Consider the following 8,800-nt stretch of genomic DNA (forward strand, 5'->3'; position numbering starts at 1 on the left):
TGAAGCATGATATAAACATCAAAACGTTTATATAATTTTAATTAAAAAGCTGATAAACATTTACGTATACATGCATATTTTCTACTGATATAAGTTTTTCCACCTTCTACTCTTTTTATAGAACGTGGTTAGTACTTAAATTTGAAGAATTTATTCTGGTTTATTAGTAAATGAGACAAGGAGGTTATGTGTACATGTTTTTATATTTATACATACATACGTGTGACAGTACTTAATAAAACAACTATATATTAAAATTCGTTGAAATTTTAATATTACAAGCACTTTGAAAGTTATTACATTATAAATATGTCTAATAACAAAGAAGAGAAACAGTAAGTTGAATTGAAAGTTTTTTATCGTATGTGTTATAGGTTATGAAATATTTAATATTGATAGAATAATTGAATACTGTAAATAATTCTAGGTATGGTTTAATTATACCAAAGAAACAGCCACTAGCAACTCCAAAACCCACTAATATATTTGCGGATGACAATGATTCAGATGAAGAAGATGGTACTGATTGGGTCAAGAAAGCTCTTAAAGCAGAAGGAGAGAAAAATAAAATGAAAAAACAGACTAAGCTGAATATGCAGAAAGCTTTACAGGAGGACCCAACGATATACCAATATGATGAAGTATATGATAATATGGAACGTACAAAAACTCAGTTGAAAGAGGAAAAAAAAGCTGAAAAGAAAACACCAAGGTATATTCAGTCTCTTTTAAAAGCTGCAGAACGAAGAAAAAGAGAGCAAGAACACAGAATAGAAAGAATGGTACAAAAAGAACGAGAAGCAGAAGGATCCATGTATGCAGACAAGGAGAGTTTTGTTACATCTGCTTACAGGGCAAAATTGGAAGAATTTAAGAAGCTAGAAGAAGAAGAATCTCGAATGGATCGGTTGGAAGCTATTGCAGATGTTAAGAAACAACAGGATATGTCAGGTTTCTATAGACATCTGTATGAACAGACTGTTAAAGGTCCAGAAGAATCAGAACCCAGTAATAACATGAGTGAAAGTAACGCTGCTGTAGATAATGAAGTAGAAAATGTAGATAAGAAAGAAGCTACAATTGCATTGGACAAAGAGCAGAATATCAGCAAAAAAACAAGAAAAGTTAGACAATATAGGCAAAGAGTAACAGAAGAAGATAGTGATACAGACACTGAAATTCAACAAAAATTAGAGGAAAATGAAACACTAGTTTCTTTGTCCGAAACACAGAAAAATGATGATAAAGATGTAGCAGAACCTGATAGCAAAAAACCAAAGCAAATTGAAAATCCTAAACCTGATGTAATAATCAATGAAGTTACAACAGAAAATACTTCAGATATAAAGAATAATGAAAGTGAAAATAATGTGAAATGTGAAGATAATGATACAAATGATAATAAAATAGAGGATCCCAAAGTTACTGCAAAAGCAAAAATAGAGGCAGAAAAGAAAGAACGGTCAAAAATTTGGGAAAAGAGAACAGTTGGAGCAGTATTTGAAGCAGCATTACAAAGATACTATGCAAGAAAAGCAATAAGATTATCTGGTTCATAGTTGTAACTATTACTATGTTTTCCCAAAACTGTATTCATAGTACAAAATACAAATTTTTGTCTCTTATGGTAATTATAACATACAAATTGTACAAAATAATTTTAATACAAATTTGGAAAAATGTGTAAGATATTTACCATGAGTATATTAATGAATTAATAATACAGTAGATTCTGTACAAAAGTGTATAAGCAATATAAGGGACCGTTCACAAAATAAATTTATAAGTTGAAAATATGTATAAATATGACATATTTATGTTATGTACTGAATAAAAAAAATATAATGAACTTAAAATGATCCTTGCAAGTATAAACTACTAAAGGCATTTATGTACTCATTATAGCACTATTCCAATTCTTACATAAAAAATGTATCTCGTCATAATTTCAACAAGTTCATTCTATTTCTTCCATTCAGTGTGTATTATTGCCATTTGTGACATCAAAGATACAGAAAAAAAATTCATGTAAATACAAATACTTTTTATCAGTCTTTGAATTGTTTTAGATACTATAGATAAATTTTGATTACCTAAAAGGAGCTGCTATATATAGAATGTTTGTGTTCTTTTCTATGAAAATATTACATTACTTTTGTGAATAAAATTAATAAATAAAAACATATTGTTTTTATATGACATACAATTTTGAGATTATGAACCTAAATGATATAAATGTTTTTTCACTATACAAAATATATAAATTATATTAATTTTAGCTAGATGACATCAGAGTTGGCTTCATATGGCCTGATTCACCATAAGCTAATAATGCTACTCTGCCAGTAGGGTAAATAGAAATCCATGTAATACTTGCATGATTTAAACAGAAACGCATCCAACCTTCAGGTGGGAATTGCAATGCTCTGAAATAAATTAAAATTTTAAGAAAAACATCTTATTTATAGTTTAGTAAATAAAGTATATGGATATATTACCGGCATACAAAATATCTAATAACATTTGCATGGCAAACAAGAATAGTATATGAATCTTTCTCTTGGTTGGGATCTGCACGATGAAAATGTCTTCTAAATGCAGCTTCTATCCTAGGACCATCTTCATAAAACTGGAATATTTATATATATTTTGTTTAAAAGATTCAGTTTCTTAAAGCAATTTGCTTACATGTATTTCAGACTTCCAATGACCAATTGGTGGTTCAGGTGGTATAGGTGCACCTTCAGTAAGGAATGGATCATCCTGTACAGCTACATTTTTAAGACTTTCTTGTATTATCTTTGCAGTCTCTTGAGCTCGGGTCATTGTTGATCTTACAATTAAACTATATGGAAAATCTAACTCCTTCAGCCTTTTTCCTGTTGCCTCAGCTTGTTGTCTACCTTTATACCAATATGAAAAGTTTATTACAATTAATATCCTTCTTGGCTATTTTTAATAATACATAAATTACACATATTAAACACTAACCAAGCTCTGTGAGTGTTCTATCTGCATCTGTTTTGCCTCTAATATTATATTGTCCATGACGAATTAGAATTATATGGCGAATAGCTTTTGCTTTCTTTGTTGCTAACTCTGAGTTGTATATATTTTCATCAGACTCGCTAATTATTTTCATTGGCTTTACTAAGCTTTTTGGATCTCGTCTATAACATTGCAGACATATCATACATTTATTTATAAAATAATAATAATAAAATGTTAAAAATAAACAGAAAGTGATTTATACATGAGTAGGGGAATAAAAATGCGAAGTACGTGTATATAAGTATATTTATACGTTTGTATATTATATAGTTATATTGTATTAAAGTGAAAATTTATACGAATGTTAAAATTCTAGGCACATGACATTGCAATATCAAGAAAAAACGAAATTTCAGTAACATTTCTTTATGAGCAATAACCATTAAGTATAAGAGAGAAAACAAATCCTAATTGCATATCAACATTAAATTATACAAGTTCATTGATATTTCTTATCAAAAATAGTGATAAAGATAACAAAGAATATAACCTATCCCAATTGTGGTTCCATTTAACTGATGGGTTTGAATTCGTCGTCCAAGAATTATGTACCCGGAAAAGTTCTTTATCACCATAAACGTGCCAATAAAATAACGTTGCACCAGTTAAAGCACCAAAACCTGTGGTCCATTTTTTAAAACTTGAACTTATGGGCATCGCTACGATAAGTTAGGTACTACACGACTAACTATCGAAGTTTAAATCCCGCGATTTCTCATAACGACAGACGATTTGAAACAAGTTCCCTAGCGCTTCTGTTCTTGTTGCTTTTTAAACGTTACAATACCACTATTTCACAAAACACAATTGATATTTAATGACATTTTAATTGATACTTAATTACTTTCAAAATGTCTCACTCCTATTTATTATTAGTGTATAGTTCTGTATATATATATAACATACACCCTCATACAAAATTTAAAATTCTAGTTTCTTAATCGTGACGAAAGTAAATAGACAACGAAAAGAGTAAAATAAAATAATTTTAATTGTACAATGTAAAAATTAGTAAATAATTTGATATAATATTAAAGACATATTTCATTTTACAATGTTATAAAAATATACAATAACTTTTTTGTATTTACCTACTTACGACTATTATTTTAAACATCGTTTATGTTTTAATATAATTATAATTACAAGTATACAGAAATTATTTAAAATATGCATCATATACATAACTGTAATAGAATCTTTGCATTTCTATAAATACTATATATCTGATCGCACTACAACTACGTTATTTATAATTTCTATTGATATAAATCCATTAAAAGATTACCATCTTTATCTTTAAGACGTATTCTACCATTTGAATATCGTGTTTCTTGAGTACCATCAGGATAAATAAGTTTAACAGTACCATCAGGATACTCTCGCCTCTAAAATACATAAAAATGATCAAGTAAACTCATAATAAAAATATTTATTTAAAAGTTTATGTATTACTATTTGATACCTTATGGTCTCTAGTATGAATTTCGCGTTGTCCATTTGGTAAAGTCAAAATTTTTTCTCCATTAGTAAAAGTTTGAATCAATGTACCATCTGGCAGTGTCCATTTTTGAGAACCATCTGATTCCAAAATTCTTACTGACCCATCTGGAAATGATACTTCCACTGTACCATTATGTGATCGTTTTTCTACTTGACCACTATGCAATAAATAAAAAGGTTAATTAATTTATATTTTTTCTTAATATTATGATATATATCAGATCAAATATAAAGACTTACTCAGCAAATTCTAAAATTTCTGTGCCATCTGGCATTGTTGTATGCCACGTACGAGTTGATGCATAAAAATATTTGACCTTTCCATTTTTATTAGTTTCACGGACATCTCCATTATAATATATTAACTTGATTAAACCTTGATCTGGGAAAATCTTTTTAACATTTCCATTTGGATACCAATATTCAGTACGTCCATCAGGATATTCAACTTGTCTTACACCTTGTTTATCAATGCTAGAGGTAGTTTGATGAGATGTACTTTTCACGTGTGTATTTAACAATAATTCATCTGATGATGTCGATGTTAATTTTTGATTTTCGTTTTCCTGGGCTATTTTAGTAGGAGATGTAAAATGCACATAATCATTTTCTTCATGTGGTAAAACATTACTAGTTGAATTAATATGATTACAATGTGTAACATTAGAAAGTTCACTTGATCTTTCAAAATCATCTTCTAAAGTATTTATTCTATCGTTTATTTTCTTCAACTTATCATTCAAATTAATTTTAGACATATTAATGTTTTCTGACATTTGTGGATGTTCTTCATTTATCAAATCTGATGTTGCTTCTTTAATCAAGTTTTCGTATAAATTCCGTTTCTTAGCTGCATCAATCATATTTATCTGAGAATTTTGTAATCTTTTGTTAGTAGCATCCTTATTATTAGAATTATCTTCTATATCTTGAATATCAATCATACCAGTTGCTTTCATCATTGGTTCTATCAATCTCTGATCACTATCTGATGATGAATTATCATTACTTTTTTGAGATTCCTTATTAAATTGTTTATTAAGTTGTTTATTAATTTGATGAATTGTTTTTGTATTTGAAGAAGTTCCACATCTTCCTTTACCTTTAACATTAACTTTTTTTAAATTTTGTAATCTCTCTATCTCTTGTTTCAATTTTGAATTTTCCATTTTTAATATTCTCATTTGACACTTATGTGTAGATTGTGCAGCATTCCACCTACTTTCTTTTATATGCATTTCATCTTTTAGTTTTTCTACTTCCTGTTTCAAATTTTGTATCTCCTGTCTTTCTACTTTACTTTGTTGAGCTTTCTCTTGTGAATCTCGCATCCTATTCTCTAATGCAGCTTTCTCGCGTGTCAGTTTTTTTCTTTCTTCTTGTAAACGATCTTCCATTTGTTTTATATTTTCTTCCAAAGTCTTTTCTTTTTCTGCATATTCTTTACGTAAATTTCTATGATCTTCTTGCAATTTTTTACGTTGAATAGATAAAGCTGTATTTTCTTTACGGAATATAGCAATTTCTTGTTCTAACTCCAATAAACGACTTTTCAGAAGTTCTGATTTAAAAATTGTTTCATTTGTTTCTTGTAAAGTTTCTTGATTTTCTTGACTTTCAGTTGTAGATATAGTATTATTACTGCCTACACATTTATCTACTTTTCTATTGTCATCTTTATTCAAACATATTTTGGAGTTTTCAGAATTACAAGATGCATTGGCTTTTTGCAATATTGAACTTTTCTCATTGTATTCATGTAAAATACTATGTTCACTGTCAGATAATTGATTGGTACTATCTAAGTATTCTGATTCACTATCATGATAAATATATTTATTTGTATCTTTATGACAATTAAAGGTATGCTTTTGTTGTATGGTTTCAATACTTTTTTTCTCACAATCTATTTCTTCTTGTATATTACTGCTTTGTACTTTAGTTTCCATCATTGTAGGTGATTGTGATACTTGAAATGGAATTAATACTGTTTCTGTGTCAGATGTTTCTGCATTTAAAGAGTCATTCCAAACTTTTTCATCAGAGAAATTTTGTATTATGAATGATTCAGTTGATATACTAGATGTATCTGTTAATCCAATAGTTTTGTACTCATTATATTCAGAAAATCTAACATGTAAACTAACATCTGTTTCATTATCATTCTCTTCATGAGAAATATCAAAAGAGTTCTCTTGAGTGTACATAGACTGAATTTGCTTTTTTAATGGAGTATGTCTTTTCTTATTATTTTCTTTAGCATCTCGTTGTGACGATTGTTGGTTCATAACAAATGCAAAGTCACAATAAGAATCATTGTTTTTATTAGAAGTTGTATATGTAACAGCTTGATTACATTTCAAAGCTGATTTGTCTATAATATTTTTAAGTAGTGGATTAGTTTGTTTTATCTTAAGCATATTACTTTCTGCATCATGTCCTTTCTTCCTCATTTTGTAAGGCGTTGATTGCTGTAAAAATGCAAGAACTGCACTAGATGTAGAACAAAAACTAGAATTTTCTGCTTTTTCTTCTAACAATTCAAATATTCGCATTTCTTCCATTTCTTTTTGCGTTATGGAATGAATATCTGATGTATTTAAATCAACTGTGCTCTTAGCTTCAGTAATGCAATTTTTCAATGGTGTAACTGAAGTACTAGATTCAGACTTACTACGGGCTTTCTTTTTTGGTAAAGGAACATCTTTTAAAGACAAATGTTTTTTTGATAAATTTGTAGATTGTGCATTTTTCAGTGGCTGTACAGTTTTTGAAGTCTGTATGATATTACTATGCCTAGACTTGTTCTTAGAATGCTTAGAATTAGATTGTGAATTACCAGAGAAAGATGCACTCCGTGATCTTATTTTCATTGTAGGAACTTGTGGTTCTTTATGTACTTTAAAGCGAGATAAACCTTCTCCTTTTTTTAAAAACGGCTTTTTAACTTTACTTATTGAATCATTATTCGACTTTTTACAAGATTCATTTTCTGAATCCTTTAATTTTTCTTCAAGTAATGTATGAAAATCTTTTTTTGGAGAAGGGATTGGTATGTCATCAATAGAAACATGATTAATTACTAGACTATTAGAAGACAATGGTGCTACTCCATCCATAATGAATTGTTCTATCTCTTGTTTCTGTTTTGTACAAGATAACATTCCATTTGTTCTAACAGTAGATATTGCTCTTTCTTCAAATGACCCTTTCATACGATTAGTGACAGCAACTGTTTTTTCCACTAATTCGTCTTGAGAAGACTGTTGAGAAATTGTATTTTCAAAACTATTTACACTCTGATTAATAAAAGATTCATTATTTACCAATTCTCCATAATCTTCTTTTTCTTGTGATCTATTTTTTATCTTTACTGTGTCTTTATTACTACACTCAATATCTGTTTCAATTACATTTGAATTATTTTTATCTAATGTACTCCCATTAACATCTAGTCCTTGCAATGACAGTTCAAGGGCTTTACATATACAATCTTGCTCTTGACTCAATATTTCTCTCTGTATTTGTTGTTGTTTCAGTAAACGTTCTTGTTGTTCTAATTGCCATTGTCTTAATTTTTGTAAACGTTCAACTATAGATGCTTCTAACTCCATATTTTTAAATAATGTGCAATATATATTAAATTTAATGTATAAAATGAGCTGATAAAAATATAATTGTGCATACACTTAAAATATTACATCTATATAAGAATATAAGCTAATCCATAACATATTTACATAAAAATTTTTCAATTAACTGTTCTTACTTCTTTCCTCAATGTTTTTTCTTCACATTCTTTTTCTTTATCATATTTGAACAAAGCATTAAATAATAAAAACCACCCGCCAGCAAAGTTCGTTGAAAAAGAAATATATATAAGTCAAAAAAACATTTAATACTGGTCTCTTAGTAAGTATTTTTATGTTTTAATAAATATATCCATGTTCCTTTAAAGAAAGAAAGGTTACAAAAGCGACAAAAAATATATTTCTAAGTAGATTTGTTAAAAGAATGTTCATACTTTTAAATAAACGCAGAAAATACCTGCCCTTTTAACAAACCGTTTGACAGTTTAAAAGTGATATGTATAGATCATATATACACACCATGGTACACTAGTTGACCACTTGTTCACTTCACCTTTGTCTCCTGAGAAATAGAATAAAAAATAATATTCGCATCTAAAACAAGATTTTATGGCATAGTCCACAACATTATAATAAAAAAGTACACACTTGTATAT

At 28.3% G+C, this 8,800-nt stretch overlaps 3 protein-coding genes across 3 annotated transcripts; 1 reads left to right on the forward strand and 2 right to left on the reverse strand.

Moving 5' to 3' along the window:
• The first annotated feature begins 119 nt into the window (after positions 1-119).
• On the forward strand, positions 120-1,733 carry LOC143188642 (nuclear speckle splicing regulatory protein 1). Its single transcript, XM_076393010.1, has 2 exons — positions 120-335; positions 428-1,733. Exons 1-2 carry the CDS (start codon positions 310-312, stop codon positions 1,557-1,559), a joined length of 1,158 nt encoding a protein of 385 aa, XP_076249125.1. The 5' UTR covers positions 120-309; the 3' UTR covers positions 1,560-1,733.
• A 251-nt stretch (positions 1,734-1,984) lies between these two features.
• On the reverse strand, positions 1,985-3,879 carry LOC143188643 (serine/threonine-protein phosphatase Pgam5, mitochondrial). The gene is made up of 5 exons (XM_076393013.1): positions 3,542-3,879; positions 2,992-3,170; positions 2,689-2,903; positions 2,499-2,629; positions 1,985-2,426 (listed from the first exon to the last, which is right to left on the reverse strand). The coding sequence occupies exons 1-5, from the start codon at positions 3,706-3,708 to the stop codon at positions 2,276-2,278; spliced, it is 843 nt and encodes a 280-aa protein (XP_076249128.1). The 5' UTR covers positions 3,709-3,879; the 3' UTR covers positions 1,985-2,275.
• A 431-nt stretch (positions 3,880-4,310) lies between these two features.
• Sas-4 (spindle assembly abnormal 4) lies at positions 4,311-8,168 on the reverse strand. Its single transcript, XM_076393009.1, has 3 exons — positions 4,795-8,168; positions 4,517-4,712; positions 4,311-4,439 (listed from the first exon to the last, which is right to left on the reverse strand). Exons 1-3 carry the CDS (start codon positions 8,166-8,168, stop codon positions 4,311-4,313), a joined length of 3,699 nt encoding a protein of 1,232 aa, XP_076249124.1.
• Between the last annotated feature and the right edge of the window lie 632 nt (positions 8,169-8,800).

The sequence above is a fragment of the Calliopsis andreniformis genome, chromosome 3, assembly GCF_051401765.1.
Source record: "Calliopsis andreniformis isolate RMS-2024a chromosome 3, iyCalAndr_principal, whole genome shotgun sequence".
In the NCBI taxonomy this organism is placed as follows: Eukaryota; Metazoa; Arthropoda; class Insecta; order Hymenoptera; family Andrenidae; genus Calliopsis; species Calliopsis andreniformis.

What these genes read in the sequence shown, in the direction of transcription:
- LOC143188642 (XM_076393010.1), top strand. Translation starts at nt 310, where the DNA reads ATGTCTAATAACAAAGAAGAGAAACA. An exon ending in AATAACAAAGAAGAGAAACA is followed by an intron (nt 336 to 427) that starts GTAAGTTGAATT and finishes AAATAATTCTAG; the next exon opens with GTATGGTTTAATTATACCAA.
- LOC143188643 (XM_076393013.1), bottom strand. Translation starts at nt 3,708, where the DNA reads ATGCCCATAAGTTCAAGTTTTAAAAAATGGACCACAGGTTTTGGTGCT. An exon ending in TAGAACACTCACAGAGCTTG is followed by an intron (nt 2,904 to 2,991) that starts GTTAGTGTTTAA and finishes ATTGGTATAAAG; the next exon opens with GTAGACAACAAGCTGAGGCA. An exon ending in ATTGGAAGTCTGAAATACAT is followed by an intron (nt 2,630 to 2,688) that starts GTAAGCAAATTG and finishes TAAATATTCCAG; the next exon opens with TTTTATGAAGATGGTCCTAG.
- Sas-4 (XM_076393009.1), bottom strand. Translation starts at nt 8,168, where the DNA reads ATGGAGTTAGAAGCATCTATAGTTGAACGTTTACAAAAATTAAGACAA. An exon ending in GAAATTTTAGAATTTGCTGA is followed by an intron (nt 4,713 to 4,794) that starts GTAAGTCTTTAT and finishes TTTATTGCATAG; the next exon opens with TGGTCAAGTAGAAAAACGAT. An exon ending in TTCATACTAGAGACCATAAG is followed by an intron (nt 4,440 to 4,516) that starts GTATCAAATAGT and finishes TATGTATTTTAG; the next exon opens with AGGCGAGAGTATCCTGATGG.